General features: G+C 38.5%; 1 protein-coding gene across 2 annotated transcripts; it reads right to left on the bottom strand.

The window, feature by feature from the left end:
- Window positions 1-1,657: 1,657 nt before the first annotated feature.
- Window positions 1,658-14,478, bottom strand: LOC118769866 (T-cell leukemia homeobox protein 3-like). Of its 2 annotated transcripts, none has more exons than XM_036517247.1 (3): window positions 13,960-14,478; window positions 6,105-6,339; window positions 1,658-2,017 (listed from the first exon to the last, which is right to left on the bottom strand). In XM_036517247.1, exons 1-3 carry the CDS (start codon window positions 14,450-14,452, stop codon window positions 1,801-1,803), a joined length of 945 nt encoding a protein of 314 aa, XP_036373140.1. In that variant the 5' UTR covers window positions 14,453-14,478; the 3' UTR covers window positions 1,658-1,800. The 2 variants fall into 2 exon arrangements, with proteins under 2 accessions (XP_036373140.1, XP_036373139.1); XM_036517246.1 differs by having other exon boundaries at window positions 6,105-6,342.
- Window positions 14,479-25,805: the final 11,327 nt, after the last annotated feature.

Here is a 25,805-nt window from a genome sequence, read left to right on the forward strand (position 1 = left end):
ATGTTTCTGGGGATTTATGTCATCTTACAGTAGATCTATATATCAACACAATCACACATACAAGGGGTGTAACTTGGCAACCACTCTTTTACGCAGATCCACACAGAGCTGTTTCGTGACCTACAGAATTGAAATTCCTGTTTTCCCTGAACTCCATGAGGGCATTTTTATCATGGTGATAACATTGTTTTCACTGCCTTGTATCTGGGGTGGTTATGGTCTGATGACAGCATGAAAAACTGTCATAAAAAAAAATCATATTTGTGGCTAGGACTTTGATTGCATGTACACTGTTATACAGAGAGTATGGAAATTTTTGAATACCACCAACCTTGTCTGTTGTTTAATAAGATACATACAGACAGCGATTAGAAATTTTTACACAAAACAACAAAACATCTTTTTTGTAAATTTTCTACAAAGAATGATACACAAAAAGAGGGACATCAGTCACTTCTCCTTGAATTCAGAGTTCACTCTCAATTTTGATAGCAGTGCAGTATTTAACAAAAATACTTGATCACTACAGTTGGCCAAAGCACTAGTAGAAAGGTATACCTCACCCCCCACTCCCCCCAACTGACACACTTTTTTTCTGAGACATTACAGCAATGGGCACAAATGTTGTGACAATGAGATGTATTTGAGTTTTTCTGATAAATGCAAATGGGGTGGACATTGAATCAGAGGATATGGAAGCTCACAATAACTTCTGATGACAAAAAAAACCTTGAAAAAGTCACACCGATTTAATGCGAAACCATACTGAATCCAAAGTGACACGACACAAGAGAAAAGGGCGCGTCCGCGTGCAGGCCACACAAGGATATCTCACCGATCTGCATCCCGAGTGTTTTTGGATTGTCCCTGATTTGGGCTGGATATCTAAGTGCGCTGGAGAAAAACGTCTGGATCATGGATCCCATCAAAATCAAAAGCAGAACAAACAAAACGAGTGAAGTGCCAGGCGTCTCAGAAAGCTCACAGATGCTGCTTCCTTGCCAAGGTGAATAACAACAGTGCAGGCCTCCATGTTTTGTTTCCCTAGTGGTGGAGGTAAAGACCTGTCCTCTGCTAGACTGATGGCTGAAGGAAAAGTGAAAGTCTGAGGAAATGTTACGCAACATGACTCACACACACACACACTGATCAGGGATGCAGTCCTCATGAAACATACCCTCACAGCCTCTAAATATGAACCCCATCTCCACAAAGCTTCATTGCACAATTTCTGAATTTAAAGGTTTGAACTTACCACTATTATATAGACTCTGGGCAGTGGGTGGAAAAATGGTCTAGTTAAATATAAAACAGAAAAAGAGATGCTGTTGACTTGTTTTCCTTTTAATGGCATTTGAGCACCCCATTATTTCTGTATGCACAGATATCATTTCACACATTCAACAAAAAATTGATTGTTGTACTTTTGACAGTACAAAACAGACATTAACTCTTTCATCCTCCAGTTGGCTGTAATTATCAACAACACTTCCATCCATTACAATGAGGGACTAGGGAAACAAACAAAGACAAAAATGAAAAATAGGAAGTCTGTTCCAGTCAATTCTGTCTCTCCTGTGGTAGAAAAAGGAAAAAATGCACATTGGGAAGGCAAATTATGCCATCACAGTCACACATTGAATACAAACTCAGGAAAAGAGGGAGGGGGGGGACTATCCCCTGGGATTGGGAGAAGTGATTTCTCCAGTCCAGCTCATGTGTCCCGCCTGCTCCATGCCCCGCCCCCATTAGTACAGTGTCCCGGGTCAGGCCGGGGGGGTCGCGGCTTACAGTGAGAGGTCAGACCACTGACGCAACAGAGGTGACGGAGGTGACCTTGTTGTCGTCAGCCCAGGGCTGCAGGTTCTGCAGGGCGTAGAGGGAGGAGTTGTGCAGGCAGAGAGGGTCCTGCTGCAGGGGCTGGGTCAGCGTCTTCTGGAAGGCCTCCTGCTGGAGCTGCAGCATCAGGCGGTTGGCCTGCTGCCTCTCCGCCTCCCGCTCCTCTGCGGTCTGCCTCCTAGTGGTGAGAACGAGGAAGGACAAGTATTAATCAAGATACATTACATGACATTACATTACATTCATAAAGTATTTATCAATCAGTTTTTTAATTACAAATATTAATTAAATGTTTTTCTCTTATGGCAGAGAAGTAATAATATTTGGGCCCATTACAAATTCTTTTCCAGAAAGGTCTGAATATGTAAGGCTGACTCAGGATCAGCTTCCAGAGCTGTTACCTATGACACTAAAACTGATCAAGGATCAGTGTTTGGTGGCAGAACCTCTCTACACCATCCACATGTAACCCTTGAGAAATAGTGTGGCACTCCTGGGTAAGTAGGTCAGGTAAGATTATGCATCTCTAAATAACTACAAGCTGACCCCCCCCCCCCCCCCCCCCAAACCCACACACACAAACATACACACACGCACACCTCTGCATAGTATTCACAACCCTCTGACAGTTTCTTTGAAAGGCACGTCTTTGTTGAAAATAGTTGCATTGAACCATGAGCACAAAGCCTTCATGGTAAGCCCTCCTTCCACCTGAGGGGAAAATGGCTTATCTTATGTTTCATTTGTCAAAGTGGCTGCTGTCTTCATGGATCAGGTCCTTTCCACTGCATATTTCATTTGTTTAAACACCTCAGAACCAGAAAATGGTCTTATTATTCTGTTGAAACATGGGGGAGAGCTGAACTGAATTGGGCTACTGCTTGAAGCAAGGACAGAAGCCCTTGCTGTTTCATCCATTTGTTCTTCACAAGACAGCAAGGAAACCCATACTCAAAGAGCCAGACTTCAGTTTAAAATTTTTCTAGTGTTACGATTTTTTTGTTTGTTTATTTGTATTATGTACTTTTTAAGTGTCAACTTACTGGAGTATAATCTTTGTCTTTTACTTTTGGCTTCTATCAGTAGATAGTAACTAGTATGTTAATATACAGTACAATAAATGGTTTAAATAGATTTTTTTGGTCAATTGCATTTGTTTGTCAACTGCAGAAATTAACAGCAATTACATTAAATGAAGTGGCACTAACAAATAAACCCATTAAATATATACATATTACTGTAAACTGAAACGGAAATTTCACTTCTTACTTACACGGTGCTTAATTCTTAATTTCAGCTCACGCAGACATACAGTAAGAGAATTGCAATGCACAAGATTGCATAAGTTTTTATTTAATATGTCAACACAAACATCTATAATTTGATATTCTATCTACTCTATCTAAAGCCATTCATGAGGTTTCCCTGAACAGTACCACCATGACTCTCAGTCCTCTATCTCCGTAATGCGCACTATGTACGGCTCGTAGAGCAAACGCGACACGCTTGCTTAGAAACCTTCACTCAGGTACAAGAAAATACGGAATGTATACTCATGGACGTAACTGGTTTGGGACTAGTTTTGCTCTCATTTACGTTACGGGTACGTTGGCCTTAATAATCACGTGAAAGTATTACTATGAAAATAAGTAACGAGATACTACTGTACAAATCTGTTTGCAACTTTCAATTTCAAGCATACAATTCCAATGAGTACTTTCATCAGGCGCGCGGCAGCGTTGCGCAATTGTGCGCTGAGTGATTACATACGAAAGAAAAATATATAATACCAGCTAGCAATACAGCAGTATACCAGCTTTACCCCTGTGCGTGCTTTACTCTGTAAATAATCTCCTTCCAGAACTTTGTAACTACATTGGTTTTACCTCTTCGGTTCTCTTGTTTGACATTCTGGAGTCCGCGTTCATGCACGGCATTCAGCACCCATTAGCCACGCATAGCTGCAAACGGCATTACCGTAATGCGATTTCTCATCTGCTCATTTGATCATGGGCTTGTTATGCACACAAGCCGCATGCAGACCCATCCTTCATCCAGCCCTTTCTGGGGGAAAAGTCCGTAATTAAATGGTGTCCAAACCAGGCACCTGAAATATGCGGGTCTCTGTTCCAGCTTCATGTGCGTTTCTTAAAAAAAAAAAAAAAAAAAAAAAAAAAACAATATATTTCTTTCCAGTACTCAATTTCCCCCCTTCAGATTCACTCAGCATGAAAACTAAGGAATGTCCCTGGCATTTCATGTATGTTTAGTGTTTTGTAATACTGTATTATTAGCTACAAAAATGATGTATAATACGTTTTAATGCTAACTTTCCGAGATGATATAAAGGTCAAGACGTAATGTTAAATACACTGTTGCCTGACAATAATCCAGTTTTACAACGAATGACTGAGGGTAATGTTGTACACGTTGGACTTGTTGTTACTCGTTAAGGTTGGCTTTGTTGGAATGTGTTCAACTGATAAATGTTATAGGCTACATCTGAGAATTCAAATATGCAAGCATTTCTTTTGTATTTAAGACATTTCCTATTTTAATAAACACATTCCTACACAGCTATTTTCCTTAATGTATTTTTCCTCCATTATTTTTGAAATATCTTCATGGGCAAAAAAAAAAAAAAAAACTGTTGCCACACCTTGTGTATAAAACTGAAGGTTTAAGAGCCTCATTATAATTCAGTTATACTATCGTTTACTTTAAAAGCACTGGCTGCTACAGCTTGAGTGGATGAGGATATAATTTCTCTGATGGGCAAAGCGCTCCATTATTCAGAGTAGTGGGTCAATACTGCACAGCAAGGCCCAGGCAAACATTTTACAACCAGGGCATTTTTTTTTTTTGCTGGGTCAAGTAATTTTGTTTCCTTATTTTTTTTCTGCAAAAGAACCAAGCTCAGCAAAACTATATTATTGGTTTTAATACCAGGAGGCCTAAAGGTGAATCTTCAGGGGAAAGACTGAATCTCCCCAGTGTTTCTGGAAGCAGACTAGCTACACATGCATATGTGTTCCCTGGACTTCCCTCTTTTAAAAGATAAAAAAAAACATTATAAATGATCCATCTGTACTGATGTTGGTTAATATAGTCATATGAAAAAGGTTTTATTTAGATACTAATTATCTAAATAATTATCAAAATTATACATATAATGGTAATGGAAACACCAAATGAACAATGGCTCGTATTTTGAAGTAACCATTAAAATCTAAAAGTCTGCACATGTATTTTTTCATGTCAATACTAATTACTAATATGTTTCTGCTGTAAAATATTAAATATGTGTTTCAAAAGCAACATGAGACAGACATCAGGCAGACACGAGACAACATAAGTTGCGGCACATTTGAAAGAGTGCTATTGCCCGAAGTGCAGGTGCCTCAGTTGCAGAAACGGCAAAATAAAAGTGTCAAGGGGAGCAGTGTCAAAAATCATGATAACATAACAAGGAAAAACCACATCAGGGAAGAGGAACAGCGGTTGCAAGTCAAAGCTCCCTGACAAAGATGGATGGGAACTTGACAGGATAGTTGCTAAAACCACAAAACAATGGCCTCAAAAATGGTCTCAGTACTGAATCTACATTTCTGTTACCCAGTCTCAACAAAAACTGTAAATTGTGAGCTTCACAAAGCTGATATTTATGGTAAGGCTGCCAAGGAAAATGAATCCATTGTAGGTGACCAGATGCATGCTTTGGTGTAAATTTTGTTTCCTCAAGATGTTCCCATATTCTAAAATGATAACACCTCCATACACGCTGTTAAATTCCCCAATAACCAGATGTAAACATCACTGATGGAAAGGTCTAGAACATTGAGTGCTTTGTAGATTTCAATCTCCTTCATCTCTCAAAGAACTGGAGGTTTTCCTTCTTGAAGAATATCCCAATATCCCACTAGAAACAATTTAAAACCTGTATAACACCATATGCGTATATGTGTATTGTCTTCCCTTTCAAATCAATTCCATTACACAGGCAATAGAGTTGTTAAGAGATTATAGCAAACAGTACTTATTCGTTAGAAGGAAAATGCTAACTCTTATATTGGCATTGAAGGCTCATGTATCTGCTTTGTTTCCCTAATATAACCTCACAGTTTGAGAACCAAAAAAAAAAAAAAAAAAACGGTCTGGGTAAGAAACACACAATTTCTGGTGGAGTAAAAGCATTGCAATGCCATAATGATGAACAAAAGTTTTTTATTTTCTTTCATGCCACAGGACGTTGCAGTGGACCCTACCTCCATTTCGTCCTCCTGTTCTGGAACCAGGTCTTGACCTGAGCGTCTGTCATTTTGAGAGCTTTGGCCAGGGTGGCGCGCTCCGCCGACGCCAGGTACTTCTGCCGGTGGAAGCGCTTCTCCAGCTCACAGATCTGCACCCGGCTGAAGGAGGTCCGTGGCTTTTTCCTCTTCGGGGGCGTCCGGTTCTGGTACGGGTGCCCGATCCGCCGGGTCACGGAGAATGGTGAAAGAGCTGCTGCCAAAGGGAGATAAAGGAACTGTCGTCTTTCAGCTGGTTTGCCATGCCACTGCTGGTTTTATTATTATCCATTTTTTGCACTGTATCGAATGAAATGAACGAAAATCACAATTTCTAGAGATGTTGCCTCTGTGCAAGCTTCATGCTCTTTCCTGTAATTATACCCCCCTCCTCTTCTCTCTCCAAAGATAGTTCCAAACTCTCTTCCTTTTCCCTCTATGGCATGAACACAGTCTCTCTAAATTACATCAAAAATAGGTTGTAGAACTCTTTTTACAACATAGATTGAGGATCGTATTCTCTCTGTGCTCAACCAGCCAAATTCAATCACTAATAATTACCCCTGAACACCTCAAACAAAGCAATCAACCTGCAAACATTCCACTGTACAGTCTACATATTTTAAGTAGTTGCCTTTAACAGCTTCAGGATAAGTTATTTCCCAGACAGAAACACCAAATCTACAGTACACTGCTCAAAATTGGTCTAAATAACAAGAAGATGAAAGGGAAAAACTTCTGCTTAGATAGTTAGTTAGTTGTATTTGAATATGTCCAAACAAGAGAAAATTGTGCCACAGAGCCTTAAATAGGTCTAATTTAGCTAATCAACTGTGCCGATCAGTAGCTAAAAATAGATCCCATTAAACTCCAATATGTTAAGAATTGGTCTTGAAACAACAGAAAACTAGCTAGTCAGCTAATAGAAGAAAAGGAAAAATGAGTACTTGGAAAGAGTGATGGATAATATTTTTGTCTGAAGTGCTGTCTTTTTAATTTTCTTTACAGCAGATCTATCTTTCATTCAGGCAGTGACCATCCCTTAACAGAAACCTGCCTGCATAAACAGAAATTAATTAGGCCTCTTTCTACAAGCAATATGTTGATGTAAATTTAAAAGTTCAATGGGAAGCAAGTACCTACTATATAGCAAGTACTCAATAACTACTTATCGGTTGCAAATCACATTCCAAGAACAAGCAGATATATACAAATAGAAACTGCACATTTCTCAGAGTAACAGAAATGATGTGTTGATGCAACACTTCCCCCACACAAGGTTTGTGCAACCGTAAACAGAAATTAAATAAATGTTATCCTGCTCCCACACGTCACTGTTAGTCGTATCTGTAAGGTTTCAGGGTTTCAGGATGCTTGCTCTTCTCATGCCCTTTGAGAATATTTTCTCTGCCCGTACTTTGGCTTTCTTTGAATTTCAATGAAAAAGGTATAAAATTGACTGACATTTGTGTACGACACTGTCCATTTTTATTTGTCAAAAAAGCTGCATCTCTCTGTGGCAGGATATTGTTGCCCTGTGGAAAGTGATGTGCTATCAGAATGCATCTAGGCTAAAACCACTCTAAGGGTTGACTGAAGTAAGCCACAGTTTAAGTGAATCACATCAGATGGTATGCATCACATACCTAAATAAAATGAAAACAAAATCAGCAGTTAATTATAAGGGTGTAACAAATGTGTGTTGTGTGTTGGTAATTTCATTAACAGTAAACAAATAACACAGTAATGTATATATCAGTAATCACAGAACTTACTGTGCCTTATGTATGTTTGCATTATCTTATGCTACATATTAACATCATTATTATGAAATATGTTATTACCAAACACTACAACATAAAATGTAAACTTTGGCATGGAAAGGTGATCAGAGAAATGTTCTCGTTAAAATGTGATCAATAAACACATTACCATACAGATACATTTTCCTACTAAAGTCAATCTCTGAGCTATGACCGCAAAGCACGCTTTTGTTGCAAGTTGTTAGTAGTGAGATTTTAGATGCAAACTATTCCAGAAGGCTAGTGCTTCAAGGGGCTATATAGCCATTTTCCCATCTTGTTCACTGACCCTCAGTTCCAGAGTCCACTGCTGTAACCACTACACTATTCAGCTACCCTTTCCAAAGAGAAAAAAAAACATTGGCTTGTTCAGTAATTTTCCATACCAAGCTTATGTTCGTGAAGCTTTTAGAGTGGCATCAACCACAATACAATGACACAGAAAGTGTAGTTATAGGTTCAAACTAATACCAGCTGAATTTGTAAAAGCTCGGGCTTCCTTCAGATTTGGCCCTAAGAGCTCTTGCAACATCTTCCACCAGCTACAGCACACACATGTATGACCTCTGATAGACAATAGCAAGGAGGTTAAAAAAGGTACAGTGGTCCATGTTAAAAGATACACTGACAAACATGTGCACTTTGAATGGCAAAATCCAAACTGAATTTATACATTTAATATGACAGTTTATTTTTCCCTTTTGATCAATTCATATGTACAGAGTATTTCATAACTGCATCAGACAATATTGGCTTGTGTAGCTTTCCAGAGACCAATCAGAAGTGTCAAGAGACATGACCTCAATTGCAGCTGCATCATCAGCTTCTTCACTGACCAAGAAGTAAATTCCAGTTAATTTTATTTATTTTTAAATCCTGATTCTCTGAGAATCTATATAATTATGATGCAGAATGAGAAAGCTTGGTGTGTTTGAAATGCACACTCAGAGATTCATCTCTGATTAGGAAGTCATTATCTTCAGCCCAAACGAGCTCTAACAGCACAGATCCATGCTGGACAGGAAACAAATCAGCTTTGCTCTGAATCACTCAGGAGTTTCGCCAAGAGAATGCTAAATGACCTGTGTGAGTAAATGCATTCTGGCATCTCCATATCAAAAAACAAAATTCTGCCTTTGAGAAATCGTAGCCCTTAAGAAAATCATTTATCCTTAATAACGCCTCCCTGTGACTGAGCTCTTTTGTCCCATTGCGAATATTACCTGTGTTTCAATCCAATAAATATATCTGTGAAATATTCAAAAGGGGATACTGAATAATACAGGCTACATCTACTACTATTTATTATACAATCAAAAGAAACCCAGTACTAAGGTAGTACCACTGAGATTTGCTTTTCCCAGTTAACATCCAGGGACCTAATTCAATCCTCTCAAAAGTATCACCTTAATTTTGAATAATGAATTCAATGTTCCCGTGTTCTTGCTACTGAGACACTATGAGTTTGGCGGGTCCTGAAATGAATGAAGAATGTGACATCAATGAAAAAGTAGAATCTTCCTTCAAATGTTCGATTCTAGTTAAACTGAATCAGGCCCTCTGATGGGCAAAATACCCGGAACCTATAACAACCTTTATTGTTCCACCAAAACGGCCAAGTAGTACACTGACACTAACAATATCCACCACAAGCACTTAAGTCTCCACTTTGGCCAGACGAAAGACCGATCTGTTTCCCTGCAGCCACTGTCATTAGTCTGTGCCACTTTATGTCACATTTATTCAGAGAAAAAAAAAACATTGGAAACTGAGAAGACACCCACACCGGGGATTCTCCTCATCCAAATACACGCTCTCTGTGAAATCGCCACCGTCCTGTCAGCACAGTATTAAGCAACGTATAACATGGTACAAAGCAGGATTTTTGGTTTTTTGTGTGTTGATGTTGATGGTGAATGTTCAAACAGAAGCCCATGTAGCACTTCATCCATGCCACGGTTGGAGGTTCTGTTTAGACACCACCGTTTATTTCACATCTAAATGCAGAGTCTGTTTTGTTTGCGTTTTTTCTTTGCTGCCCTTTGCCAAAGTAGGTCAGCCTCCGTCTGCCCGCACTGTCTCCACACACATCTCCTCAATCCTGTAGTACAGGCTGGCCTATTGGTGCAAGAGCCATGCAGTCTCACTTAATGAGAAGAGTGGAAAAATTAACCTTGATCCTGCCTGAATATTATCACAGATAATAGCAGATGAGAGCTATACCCTGCATATGCCTGCTTCTCACTCCGGGACCTTACACTGACAAAATCTGGGTAGTCACTATGCAGCATTAGATTTGCTGGACTAGAGGACAATACACTTTAACTGTTTTTGAGTGTATTTGAGATTTTTTTTTCCCTCATATTTAGGCAGCCATGTGTGTATGTGGACGTTATTAGTTGTCTTTCAGCAGAACAAATAATTCCATATTGGAGTACCTTACCTTCAGTTCAGTTTAAAGAGAATTCTATGTAGATCAAAACTTTGAGAAATAGTAGATTATGCCAGTTCTATATGAAAACGTTGATGCAATTGTGTGTGCTATGGCAACACTTATTGTGGCAATGATTCCCAATCTGTGTTATATTACTATTAGTATGGTACTGATGATGAGGTATCTGTACAGCCACTTGCCTAACCCGATTGAATGCACTTTTTTTTTTTAAGTTGCTCTGAATAAGAGCCTCTGCCAATCGAAAATATATAAGTGTAAGTTTATCATTTTTAATATAAGACAGAAAATAATCAAGCCTTATTTCATCTACAAATTTCTTGAGGATATCATTGTTGACAGTTTTCACAATGTGTGACCATTATGTCGCATGAATTTAGCATTAAGTTCATGTTAATATTTGTGAATTGAAAAAGAAAATTAACGTGCGACCTGACAACGAAATTTATGAATGACAACACTTAATATCTGAAATATAATATTATATATGAAGCTCATAAAACGCGGGTTTAGTCTTTGCCCACTGCTTACTTTTCTGCGGACATGGTGTACAGTGTGACGGTGTAAAAGGTGTACAGTGTGACGACATCACTCAATCTTAAAATAAATATATCCGGTCAAAGGAAAACACTGTTTGCGCATGCGCTGGCCCTATTTCATACAGTTCGTGATTTTTACGGTTATTGTCACATTTACAAGTGAGTGAGTGAGTGAGTGGGTGTTTTGGACACATGATGTATTTTATATCTGAGGATTGCTAAAACACTAGGTGTTACTTTTAATGCGTTTGTGGTTTTGTCTCCAGTTCATTCTTTACACATACAATAATTAATGTGTTGCCTGATTACATTCTGTGAAGTTTCTTTGCAGTAGCCGACTCTAAATTGAACCATTAAAAAAAAATAACCAAACCAAACGAGTGTACCTTGTTCACTATGAATACAATTCTAAAAGTATTTACGTCACACCTTTCTCCATTTATATAACCAGTCACAAATGTCTTTCTTAAGAATTTATATTGCTCTTAAATTAATTTCTGTGCCTATATGACGTCAGGATAAGCGTTAATGCACACAAACCTTGTCTGCAGAACCTAACACGTCGCGAGTTGCCAAAATTTTGAATTAATTTGTCCTCAATTCGTATTAGTAAAGAAAAAATATTTCCTTTCCCTAACAACACATTTGATCAGCGAAATTTTGACAAGTCAAATTTTTTTTCGTAAAAAAAAAAACGACAGAATATTTGATTCATTCGGGGGAACTTAATATAGCCTAACCCTCTTTCTAACTCATGTTTTGTTTCATAACGGGATGCGTCTGTGATCCTAAGATAAAACATATTAAGTCAAAGCCCATTAATATGAAATATCACCCTCTTTCCTCCCCATTATTTATATCGAATCGTTCCAGATTCCATACCGTTTGTAATGATATTTAATAGGCCTGTTTACGGCATTTTGAACAAAACAAATATCAGGTACAGTACAGTGCAGATGGATATTACAATATACACAGTGTATACTGCATACACCTTGCAGCTTGTTCTTACTTCCAACGGCTTTTTTGTGTGCTTTTTGTTTCGTTACGGCCTTTGAACCCTTCCATTTTGTTAACCTACGCATAACATCAATTTGTCAGTCAAACATCTCAGGTATTCGCGTGATTCATTTCGAAACGCTGAATCAATACAGCTACTGTAGTTTCAACTTAACAAAACGCCAATCAATTAAATTTGTACATACCCCGTTTAACACGGCAGTCTATGGTTTAACGGCTGACGCAGAGTAATTATCACAATGATATCTTTAGGTAAGGTAGGCTAAACATCTGACGAGCTAGACACAAGGTTAGCGGCGGTTCGTTAAAACACGTTTTAAACGAAGAACATCGTAATAAAATTATTGTCAGGGGCTGAATGTAGCGGCTGCTGCTTATTTATGCCAACAGCACGTCCTTGGGCCCAGATTATATCAATATCATTGTTCACTTGCCAATAACACACTGCCCAAACTTGATTGCAGATCGTATTAAATTTAAGCGCGATGGGTTATAGGCTTTTTGACTGGAGCACGTTCGTACATAGAACATGCGCATAAGGATTTTTTTCTTGTATATCAAACCGAATAATTGGCTAACCTTGGAGCCGTTCAGTTTACATTTAAGTATCTTAAATCACTGCAACACCAACAAATCGGCTTGTATTAGCAATTTAAGTTCTCATAAAGAGGTTTCGGGTAGAGGTGTCTAAATTAGACATTAGTGTCTTACACATATACTGTGTTTTGCAAACACCCAGTAAAGTATTTATGACACTTTTTAATCCAAAAAGTTCAGCGCATAAGGTTTCTGTGAGCTTGTCTGTTGTGTGTTTTCGCTGGGTTGTTTCTAGATTGTTAAGCGATATTAAACTTAACTGAAAAAGATCTGCCATATAGCAGAGAGCTAAAATATGTAACTTAATAACGAATAGTACGCAGCAATTTATCTTACAATACCTGCAACAGACCGGCGAGGTTTCATGGGTATAGGCCTAGTTACTACTTTACTATACACATAGCCAAGCGAAATTACACCACTTTCTATGCTTATAATTACGTCAGTTTAATTCAATAATACTTTAATTAGAACTAATCTATGAGTAATGATTGATTACTTTCCTCCATTTGAATGAAGCCGCGTCAAGCTAATTCTGCTAAAAACCAAAGCTTTTCTTGAACGAGGAAGTTAATATACCAGCGGATTTGATTAACGATTAGCCTACATTTAATTGTTTCCATTCACGATATCTATAAGTGTCAGATATTTACTTTATTTGGCTAGAAATGTGATTAAATTGTGAAATAGAAAATATTTTTCTTGTCTGTATTTCACTGAAGCACATATGAGGTCATTTTAGACAATTACTTTATAACCATGGGGACGCTGCCTGCCACAAATTTGCGTGACAAATGCAATATATCACCAAATTTCAGTTAAGAATATAAGAGCATCAGACGATGAAAACCCATGAAGAAATGCTGTGCGAAATTATTTGTTTTCATATATCCACAGTATCCTACTATTTGCACGAATACACGGTTTCTTATTTACAATAGAACCAAAGCTTCTTTAAATCTTTAAATAGCTTCAATTTCTATCGCTAAATTTGAACCTCAGAAATAAAAAGGACGGGTCGAGGATGTGTATTAGTAGTCATACGTCCATGAAATCAATGTATTTAATAGCGCAACCTCCAAAACAGTTTTAATATTAACATTTTTGTGTTTACATTTCGAGAAACATACCCTATCTATGACATATACAAAAAAATCACGTCTATTCCGTCCATTATTGTCCGTGTATTACAATAACAGCAGTGGCATAAACCACTGCACATTTGAAAAAAAACTTTTTGACAGCACGTTGGTATTTTATTTTTATTACATTATTGAATGCATGATACTTCTGAAGTTATAAGCGGCTTAAATATTCCCATACTCTTAATGGAATGGTGGAAGGAAAACACACACACACACACACACACACACACACACACACACTTAAAATGGAAAAGAGGGAGACACCATAAACAATCTTACCTGTCAGTCTGTCTTTGGCAAATCTTCGGCTGTTCTCCATCCAAGGAAAGGTGAAGTTCGCCACGTTTCCCATGCCAGACATTGTTGGCACCGTGGGCATACCGGTTGACATGGCCGCCGGATGAGTAGGGACATGCGGATGAGCCGTGGGCGGCATGGGTCTGTGCGCGGGCACCCGAATCACCCCTCCTGCGTTCCCAGAGTTAACATTGACGTTCATGTTCATGCTTACGTTCATGTTCATGTTGACATTGTACGAGCCCGGGAGTCCCGCGGCCATGGAGCAGGCCGGGTTGTAGACGCTGTTGTAGCCATTGGCGTACACGTTGGACGCCAGCTGGTAATCCGTGTCGCTGGTCCGGTTTGGTAGCATGCAGCTGCTGGTTTGGTCCGCGCTGTTGAGAATCTGATCAATTCCGAAACTGATAGGCTCGTGCTGCTGATGCGTTGGATTCACCTCTTCAATTCCAGTGTGTTCCATTGCTGTGTTCATATTTGCGTGTCGAACCACTTTTTTGCCACAAGATTAATGTCAGAATATGTACATGTATATACATGAATATATATCACATACAGTATATCCCAGACTGCCAAAAATTAACGGGGAAAAAATCTCTCGTGCAGGTCACAGACCATTATAGAGTTTACAGTAGTAAGGCTTTTACCCTCGTCCGGAAAACACACAGAACATGGGGAAGAACTCACCGTATATAATCCATCGTGATTAATACTTGGCTGCCCTTCCGACAGCAGTAGCTATCAGTGCACTTCGGCGGATTTCGGTTGAATTACCGACAACAGGAAAACAGCGCAGAAATAACCAATTACAATACGCCGCTAAAGACAGCGTTCGCGTCAGAGGCGAATCCAAAAAAATTCAGACCTGCCAAATTGACGGGAATATGTGATGTCTTGGTCTATGTCTTCACTGCAGATTTGCAGCAATTACTTAAGGTCCAGATAAACCAGAAGACGTTTTCTGTGTAACGGCATCACGTCAATTGAAGATAAAATAAACGGATTCACCCTACCATGAATATTAATTGAGAAATCGGCAATTATTCTACTGTAATGCTTGTCGAAGAGGTTTTGACCAGGTGAGACGTTGTCTGCGCCAAAACCCCGGGGTTCACTCATCCATTGGCTGCTGGCTTACAAGAGAGGCAGGCTTTCTCAGCCCTCACCCTTTCCTTAAAGGAACAGCTACCCATTTTTTTTAAGATTCGATGCCTGACATTTGCAAAAAACGGAATATTCCACGTGCAATTTCGCAATGATTTTTAGCAAAGAAAATCACCGACGATGTTTCCCATTCCTACAAGCAGAATTTGCTTTAAACAAACAAGCCTTTAAAATTCGACGGTAAGAACATTTTTTGGTACTAATTCTGGTGTTGCAAGGGCAATAATAATAATAATAATAATAATAATAACAATAATAATAATAAAAAATAATAATATTATAATAACAGTAATAATAAAAAATAATAACAATAATAATATGAATTGTATATATTCACGAATTATTTTCAGTAAGCTTTTAGCGTTTAGCTCGTGGAAGAAGACAAAGTAGTAGCTTAATATCAGTACCATGAAAATCATGATTTGATGATAAAGTGATTGTGTGCTGCATTTGTTCGATATCATGTGAAGTCAATTGACAAATAAGGCCATTTCCTTCTTGAAAACCAAAAGGCCATCTGTCCAGTTTTTGATTTGGGTTTTGTTCTGTGAAGTCTGCCTGTTCAGCAGGTCGATTGCAAGAGGTCTGATTACGCAGCAATGGCCATTTAAAAATGAGTTGGAAGAAAGTGACACCCTTTTTTCGGCGGGACATTATATTGTAAGCTTTTGATATATGTAATTTATTCATTTTAAGGTTATTGTCTTTACGTACGTTAACCACCTGTTGCATCAGATAATAAAGAGAATCAAGAGAGTCAAGTGAAGAAGCACCAGTTCATGCGACTATTCCCTTCAATTAAATTTAAAGCAATTAAACAGAGAGAGAATGTCCTTCAAGGTCAACAGTGTTAATTGACACAAATGACCCAAATTATCTCCACCTGACCTAGGGGGTGGTCAGTCAGCTACAGTTAACTACAAATGAATATTTGTCATAACTGCACAAGGACAGGCATGACTTAAATCTTTTCCGTTCAAATTTATTCTAGTTTAAGGTCCAGCTAACATTGTCTAGGTGCTCAAGGTGACGAGGTAAAGTATAAAACTCTAATACACGTAGCCTATTCGCATGCGTGGATAGAGATGGCGAACATTCACAGTTCTATGGGTGTGTGTGAGAGACGAGGGTATTGTATTTCCAAAATATTTTTTTCTTCTTTATTTTTGCAGTACCTTTTTACTGTGATTAAAATACGTAGCCTATTTATGCTGGAACACGCTAAACCAAATGAGTGTTTTCATTCACTTGAATGAAATGAATAAATGACCGACCCTGTCATAATGTTGAGTCTCATTGAATGTAACAACGTAAAAAGATTCAATAAAACAGACTGTTGTATCAGACATCAGAAAATTTAGAATAAAACACGGTCAGGATAAGTCCGGACAAACCTGAAGTCGGGCACTTTTTCTGATACACATCACGCACACCTGCTACTACTGAATACATAAATACATTTGAGTTTGTAGAGCTATCACAACAATGAACACAGAGCAAATATTCGCCCCCTGTCATTCTCAGTGGAGCTTTCAGGGCAAATCAAATAAATACGTTACAAGAACTTGTGTACATTTGAGCCGATCGAGCTCATGAAAAATGGATAACAGTGAGTGTGTGTAGTTGAGCGCTCATCTTAATGAAGAGGACAAATGAAAAATAGACGCCATCATCACTATAAAGCAAGTATCGTTTTATTGCAATTAACACACACATGCCATTTAACAATATCGGAAACCGTCTCGCTGCTATCATTTTATTACCATTAGCTCGTTCTGATTTCGCATTTGATCCTTTTGTAATTTTCCACAGTATTTTCATTGAATTATTTTCCACATCTGTTACCGTGGTGCTTTATTACGCCACGGTATAATTACTTTTATGAGCAGTTATCTGTCTAATTCTTTATAAGGAGGCTGGGCCATTCAAAGCGTCTTTAATTGTGTCCTTCGCAGGCAGCGGTCCATCATTGTGCGATATGAAATTAAATTTCAAGAGAGCAAAAGGGTCTTTCACGGTACTCTCTCCGGTGTTCCCGGTTTTAACTAGTTATTTGTCGTCAACAGCGCTAACTGCTAATTTTATTAAACCATGGGGCAAATTATTATATGCTAATTAGTTTATATTTCGATTATATAGATCACTAAGAAGCAACTTTGTAATCGCACCTGGCAAATTGCACTTACCTAACCAGTGTTTCATTTAATTATAGGTATTTAACTGTCCCCGTCATGATCAAACAAATTAAGATGATATTAAGACAGGGCATTTTAAGCAATTTTAATGCAGCTTCGAGAAGTGTTTTGATCTAGCATCTTAATTTGACAACCTAATCGATTAGGTTATCAAAATAGTCCCTCTCTGTCTTCAAGAAACATCAGAAGACATAGCTCTTCCGCTCTCACCTGAGCATCTGAAACACTACCCCCTAAAGGAATTTCTCATGTCTCAAAACTGTTTCCTACTAAAATAAATGTAATGTAATGGTTTGACGCACTCGTTATCTCTCCCAGCTAGCTTGTACCTTGTCTGGCCAACCATTGAAACCTGGTCGTGCAGCGTTTTTTTTTTTTTTTTTTTTGGCTTGTGTTGTACTCTACCTCACTTGTAAGTCGCTTTGAATAAAGCAAATGTAAGTGTAAAGGTAAAAATATATACTGTGCATGGCTACGACCAGTCAGTAGCTCATTAGCTTACACAGATACTTTGCACCCAAATATATATCAGCATAAAAGGAAAATAATTACGTAAATAAAAGAAATATTGCAGCGACAAAGATCAAGAAATATTGTTTGATATAGTTTAAATATTTTATTAAATGTATTACTGTGATCATAGTTTCCCTTCGTCAAAGCATAAATTATATAGAATTGCTTAAGCCTGTCATTAGTATTCATTAAATGTCGATTCAATATCACATTCACTTGCTTGCAGAACTATGGCCTTTGTGTACAAGTTTGGATAAGTTTAGGATAATCTTTTTCTTACGAGTATGATTTATTTTCGCGTCACTTTTGCGAGATCCTGTTAATTCTAGAAGGCCTAATATATGAGAGCCTTTAGCTGGTTTCCCCGAGGCGCTGTCTTCAATGGGTTCGGCTTGTGATAAATCGGCACCTCCAGGCTGTGTTGATCTGCGGGGTAATAAAATACAGGCAAAACGGAGACAATGGGAAATTTGTCACAGTTATTCCCCGATTACTGGCGGCTTGCCACCCTCTCTCGTGCAGGGTGTTTTCAGTGGGGGGTTACAGGAATAAAGAACCACCATATGTTTCCAAAATGGGCAATAAAGACGCATTCTAAGTAAAGTCAGTTCACGTGAAAGCACTTGACAGAAGTCAAATTCTACGGTATTTGAATGGCGGCCAATAGGATACCCCTGGACACAAAAACTTCCCACCTTTAAATTTTTGTATTTTTTATATTTGTGTTTCACCTTAATTTTCAGTTTTCTGTTAAACTCTTCGATAAAGCGATAAAGCGGAAAACGCTCTTATATTGGTAACATGTAGGATGTTAAGAGATGTTAGAATGACTAATTTGGTTGTCTTAATTAAGTTAAATCGGTCGAAACGCTACTGCCAGCTGCAATTGCTGCGGTTTAGCCCTTGACAAGATGCTAGAGAGGACATCTCGTACAATGCTTGCTATAACTACTAATAACCATAGTTATCAAATGTAAATAATGCAATAGTTTCTATCACTGGAAAGGCCACAATTATTGTTCCCAAAAAAGGGACATATTCAGAATCTTGTTTGAAGTAGTATTTTTTGTTTATAAACGAATAAAACTTTATTCTACATCAGACGGTCACATTGAAAAGTTGCATTTAATTGACAGATTAAATAGATATCCTTCATAAAATTTCGTATATACAGTAGGACAACGTATGGTTCAGAGTATTTGCTAATCTGTAGATTTAAATACATAGATGGTAGACAGTCCTGTATGGATCAAATATTCTGTTTTAAACGAATATTGTTTTAAACGACTCTTTTCCATACATAAGCCGCCATAGCTGACGTGAAAATATTGTTCAAAAACAAAAACGGAGGAAGAACGCGAGGAGTGGCAGAAGTCACTTTCCTGTACGCCTGTTCCAGAGCCTCTCGCTCCGGGATGCCGTGGGTCAAGCGATGAGTCTGTCCTGACTGACAATTTTCATTCACAAGCTCCTCTGCATGTTGTTGTTTCTGTTGTAATTAGGTTGAATCCAGCCCGGATAGAATTACAGTGCTCTGAATTCAAGCTCCAGTCCTTGACTTCCCAACTCCCCCGGGATGTCCTGGCGCCTCCTGCCGGGATCAGACAGTTTAAACTGGACAAACGACTCGAAAAATGCTGAGCATGAGACTCCAGAGCTCCCGGACGCTGTCATGTGGGTTCAAGTGTGGGCGACAGAAGCATGATGAATTGATGAATACCTCTGATTTAACCCTGTGCTACAAATCGAGTTTGATATCACCCGAAGATGAAAGTTGTTATTATTATTATTATTATTATTATTATTATTATTAAAACGACCTACTACTGGTCTTAGGCATTTCTCTTCAACAACTGATTAGAATCCGTTTCTGTGTAGGCTTAATTTTGATTGTGTTTTGAGATATTTACCCAGGTAAAATTTCATTGGGTTGTCATTATGATTGTGATTTGGAAGGAGAGATATATCATATGGGGATGCAATACATCTTTTCGCGTTGTATGAAATAGCATGCCGGTGTGCGGTCATTTTTTTAGACAATGATAACTGTTTTCTAATTATTTTCTATTTCTAATACTGTCTTCTAATTTTAGATTGTAGATTAAAACAATTTCAGGTGCAGTAGCCCTTCTGATTACAGAGCGTAATTTATAGTGTGTTATAGAGTGTAACTAATCATCTCACTTCCGTGAGTTCATCCATTCACTAAGGTCAAACAGCAGATCAAGCAGCTTGACTTCGGAAAGCACTGACTTCCAACGTGACAGATACTGTATCAAATGGATTTAAAATACATTCACTCGACAGCTGAAAAATGCCATGGCTTTTACAATATCTCATGAGTTCCTTTAGTAGATCACTGTTGATCACTGTGTTGTGACCTCTCAAGCCATCTATCTAGTGACCCAGAACTGATACTCTGGATATCTTCCTTTTGAGATTGTACCTTAAACATAATAAAACAAGATTTTTATCTGCCCGTAGGCCTACAGCTAAACGGTCATTTCTGGTCTGATTTGTGTCCAAAAGGTGACATGATCTGGTCAGTACATAATATGTATTGTCTGTATGCGATGTATTCTCCTCTTGTAATAAATTTGTCACCCCCCCCCCCCCCCCCAAGTGTCTCAGTTGGAGCTATCGTTTTCACTCTGACGGACGAATCAGGTACATTATTTGTTATTGTATTATTTCAGCATCTATTCGTCAGGAACAATGTGACGTCATTACAACACGGAAGGAATTGCCTACATTCAAACAAAATTCTGATACTATATACACAAACGAAGTTGTTATTTTGCAAGGGCAATAGCACTGCTCTTGCATTTAAATACTTTTTCCAAACAACCACATTGTGTAAACAGAAAACCACATTGAACAAGACCCAGGGGCATTCGCATTTATTTTGCAAGCATAATCCCTTCAGAACTAGTTTTGTGTAACAAGACGTCCAATAATACTTATTGCATAACATAGGGACTGATAAGTTCATGGTTTGGAACTTGCGCATTTGTCCATTTCGGTAAAACTATGCCTAAAACTGTTTAACTGCAGTTACTGTAAGAGTTATATTAATTTGACTGAGATTTGAGTATGTATTTACTGAATTATTTGTTAGTTACTTACACAGATTTTATTATTTTATAGGAGCTTCCTAAATGAATAATGTATAAGAAACGAAATCACGCACCATGAGCGAAATGTTTTTTCTTGTGCCCCGTGTCTTTTGGGTCCTTGAAAATGATCTTAGTGTTGAATCTTTAACATGTCTTTAAAAACTAGTGTCAGTGCGTTCTTGGGTCACTCTGAACTATAGGATCCAGTCATTCAATGTATTGTAATGTTAGTCTGTAACCTCAAACATGCATCATACATAAACGCGCGAGATGGTAGCACGGGCAACAAATCGAGTGAGGCTTTGTGGAGTAACCGAGTAATAAAGAAACTGGACTCCACAATAATGGACCTTCGAATTCTGTGTGGAACGCTCCTTCTCTGTTCTTTGACAGACATGTTTGTTTTTCTTAATTGCTTTAGTGGAACTCCAGCTGTATAAATGGATAATATGTAGCAAAAAAAAATAAAATAAATAAATGAAAATCTCTGATTGCCCTATGTGAGAGCATATGCTTAGTGAATGAGTTACGTAATGACGTAATGTTCCGTAACGTTTCCCCTATACGGTGGAGCGTGACCTGTCTTTGGAAAGAAAACCATACAGACACTGAGTGCTCTCTCATCTCCCCAAGATTTATGTTAGGTGCTCACAACTCATCTGTTTTTCTACTGTATTGACGGACCCCTCCATCGACTGCCGTAATAAATAAATACAGAGGTAAATTCATTAATTGCCTGTTGAAATAAATACTGTCTCCACTATGGTCAGTGTCTGTCTCATTTTGTCCAGAATTAGTCGCACCAAGGCAAATTCCTCTACCGAGCCTTCAGTATTCAGGGTCTCCTGAAACTCTAGTTTTGCTTACTATACATTTGGCCACATAACCCTGTTTAATGTACCTGGTTGTGTGAACAAAAAGCCTTATATGTTGATGTTTTGTATTTTTATCGGTTTCCACCTCTGTTTTATGTATAGCCATCATATAAAATGTTGACTAACCAATAGACCGTGAGACAGATCCAAGCAGAGTTTTATAGTTGTGTTTTATATGTTTTATAATTTAGGTCAAGGTCATATCTGCGGTTTGCCATAACATTTTCCTCTCAGATTCGATATTTAGCGAAGCAACTGCGTAAAGACCAATGCCCAGTTAATGACTCTATAAGCAACGTCCAACTCGCAATGCAATCGTATTACCCTTCGATTCAATCTCTTTTGCAAAATAATCAACTCCTCAGATTTTACACCTAACTATAAATATAAATATTTATTTAGCAAATGTCTTTTGGGATTATTTATGTTAGATTTTCCCATCAGTGGAAATGGCGTCATTGATGACAATCTGTCGGTCTCTTCTACCAGGGCTGCTTTCAGAAGAAAATATTTGTCCCGTTTCTTTTGTTGTTTTAGTACACCCAGGTCGTGGAAAGCTGATTTATTGTAGATTTGAGCAAGTGTTACTGCCCACCCCAGATATTACTAACGTAACACAATTCTCTTCCGCGTGCTGAATAAATCTTCGTTTAATTTAAATGTGTTATCTACCTAGCTAATGCAATGGCGGCGTGTGTCGCAACAGTTAAATCTAAAAGTAATGCCACAGAACTCCAGAATGTGTTTATACAGCAAGAGTTCATTTACTGTCACAGGTTTGAAAGATATCGCCCAAACATGCTGGTAGAACTGTATCAATATGGGAATACAAGCAGTTATAAGGAAAATGAATATCAGACTACAATAAACCTCATTCAGTCAATTACACGGGAATGCTGTATTAGTGTAAAATGATATACACAGATGTGTAGGCTAATATTTTAATTTTGTGATAAATATCAGACCCCTAGAATTCTTACAGGACTACATTAACGTTGTCTTTGGCTATGTGGACCAGACTATTTTGTTTCTGTTTTGCATTTGTCGGCCGTAATATTGTACTTTAGCCGTAGTCACGAATGCCAGTTCATTGAAATTCTTTCATGTAATTAAGCGTATCATTGGCTTTGTGTTGTTTACACAAGGATCAGCACGGGCCGTAATTAAATTTGCTCCTCCACACTGAGCGTCCACCAGCCGGCTGTCAGCTCGCCACCATGTGCGCCGTCTCCTCGGCGTGGCCCGCGGGCATCTTCGGAAAAAGACCTTCTGCTGGCCTCTCTGTCTTTCGGCGTCAACCGTCACAGGGGGGACGGCATCTGCATGTGGCAATATTAGTGGGAAGAGCTCACACAAAAGAGCGGCTACAAAGACCGTTTTGAATGGACTCTCAGATGGACTGTCAGATGGACTAATAACTGGACCTCAGAGAGAACTGATGGATGGGAGGTTTTAATACCAAATGCTTATTATTAAAGTGCCACTGTTCATCTTTTTAAATCTTTTGACAGTAACGTGGAAAACAAATCAGCGTTTTGAACGTTTTAACGTTTCAATGAAATCACACAAATGACAGCATTTCAGTAAGCGCATTCACGTATCAGTCTGCATATCAAATTCGGCAATTTTTTTTATTGCCCCATGTATCCTGGAATTAAGCGCAACCCTTTCTCAATCAACGAAACATCAGCGACGCGTGACACAATTATTAGAAATTAATGTACTGGATGAAAACTGAAACTTGTCCACACTTAAAAATGTCCCTGAAAGTCTGGCCTATAATTATTGACTTTATTAACGAAGGCACAAGTATTGATTTCATTGAGGGAAAACGGCAGCCCTCTACGTTCCTCGACTCTGTAACAGTAGAAACCTAAGTCTCCAAACGTCACTCAAAAGAGAAATATTTCTCAAATATCGATACAGACGTATAATAGATTTAATGACATACGTCCACATTTTATGGCATTATATATTAATTTGCTTTCATACCTCCTTGTATGCATACTATGATTTATGATTTACTAAATGAACGACAGCATATGCGTTTTCTATGCAAAAGGGAATGATGATTATTATTTATTTATTTATTTATTTTCAGTTAACAACATAAAAGCTTAATTGACTAATATAGTGAAGATACAAATATCAGAATACAACTGACCGAACAGCTATCGTGATAAATACATCTAGTCTTTTTTGTTTACAATAATTAGTTTTGTAATTATTATTTGCTAACATAATTGATGGCAACTACAACATGCGTTAAATTTAACCGTTACAGCATTCGTTTTAAGCTGATTAATGAAATTCACTTTTTTCGATTCTCACAAGATTTTTCTTTGGCCTCCTGTAACTCATAATGAAACGAAATCCCAGGAAAGCGATGTCTTTCAAACAAGATGGAAAGGGGGTATTTCCTCACATTCATGTCTATTTTGGAAAATCACTCAGGATTACATCAAATATTTTAATCATTGTGATACAAATATAATTCAAATAAGGCTCTATCTGCCCCCGTAAATCATAAATGTTCAATTGGCATGATTACTTCACGGGCAAAATTAGAAAGTTGTTAGTGGACAAAAAAAAAACAAAGTTATAGGAAACATCTAACTAGGATACTAACTGGCTTTGAATTGAATTTGAATTGTTGAGTCAGGTGAGGGAAAATACCACACAGTGATGTGGAGAAGACACTGCATTTGCAGCAATGAGTTTGTATTTTCTGGGTATGGAGGGGTGAAAGGATCGTTAAAGAGGAGAAAAAGTCAACAAGGAAGCATTCCTACCATTTACAGAGATGTAGCGGTGGGAGGTTAGACAGTCCAGATAAGACTTAAGGAAACACAGATTCTCGGTAGTTTGCCATTAGCAATGTTTACCTGCCTTACCAGTCAGGGTCAAAGTTGTTTTGAGCACAGTGTGCCATGGTGCGTATGCGTGCGCGCTCGCGTGTGTTTAGGCACGTGTTTGTGTGCATGTTTGTGTGTACACGAAATAACAGCCTTGTGTTTTTGCATGTGTGCAAATTATAATGTGTGCCCATACATGTGCGCAACAGTTCTTTGTGTGTTCATTGGCGTGTCTGCGTTCTGTGTGTGTGAGTGTTGAAGAGCATATGTTTGTGCGTGTTTGTGTGCCGGAGAGTGTTTGAGAGAGTGTTTGTGTGTATTAGTGTTTAGTGTAATATGTGTGTCTGCATGTGAAATAGACTATGATTTTGTGTGATTTGTGTGTGACAAGTGTTTTGTGTGGTAGAGACTGCGTTTTTCTTTGTGTGTGTGTGTGTGTGTGTGTGTGTGTGTGTGTGTGTGTGCATGTGTTTGTGTACATGCATTTATGAGACATGAAGTCGAGGGATTTGGACAAAGAGAAAGTGGGCGGGGCGTGGCAGCGTGACGGACAGCTCGGCAGCCTCGGGGCACATCATCATTATTGAATCCAGCTCCTTGTTACTGTCTCTGCTCTGCAGAGTCTCAAAGCAGACAGGGCCTCATCAGGGCGGGAGGGGGGATTACCACCCTACAAAAAAAGAACACCAGCTCAATAACTGATGGGCTTCCTCGGCCCCTAACTGAGACAACAACAGGAAAGATTGATGCGGGGGTAATTTAGGAATTACCCCGCACAGCAGGGCCGAATTGCGAATAATGCTCATTTATGAACACACACATTAACACATTATCCTGACTGCGGTCTGCAGGTTGGGGTAATTGTGCGCAACGAGGCGCCTGATCCCGGACTATGCAGTAGAAGAAGAGAATAATTTTGGAAGAGATCATTTTGAGTTTCACTGATGCCGTTTTTCGGGAGGTGCTGCTGTCGTGTCCAACCATTATTTCAGAACTTCACTATTCCATGATACCACTGAACTAATCCGCGGTTTGAACTAATGAATTAAGATTACATCTGCACATAACTCAGATGTATCATTTTAGCAGCATAAGAAATGTTTATGCTAT

Source organism: Megalops cyprinoides, chromosome 22 (assembly GCF_013368585.1).
Source record: "Megalops cyprinoides isolate fMegCyp1 chromosome 22, fMegCyp1.pri, whole genome shotgun sequence".
In the NCBI taxonomy this organism is placed as follows: Eukaryota; Metazoa; Chordata; class Actinopteri; order Elopiformes; family Megalopidae; genus Megalops; species Megalops cyprinoides.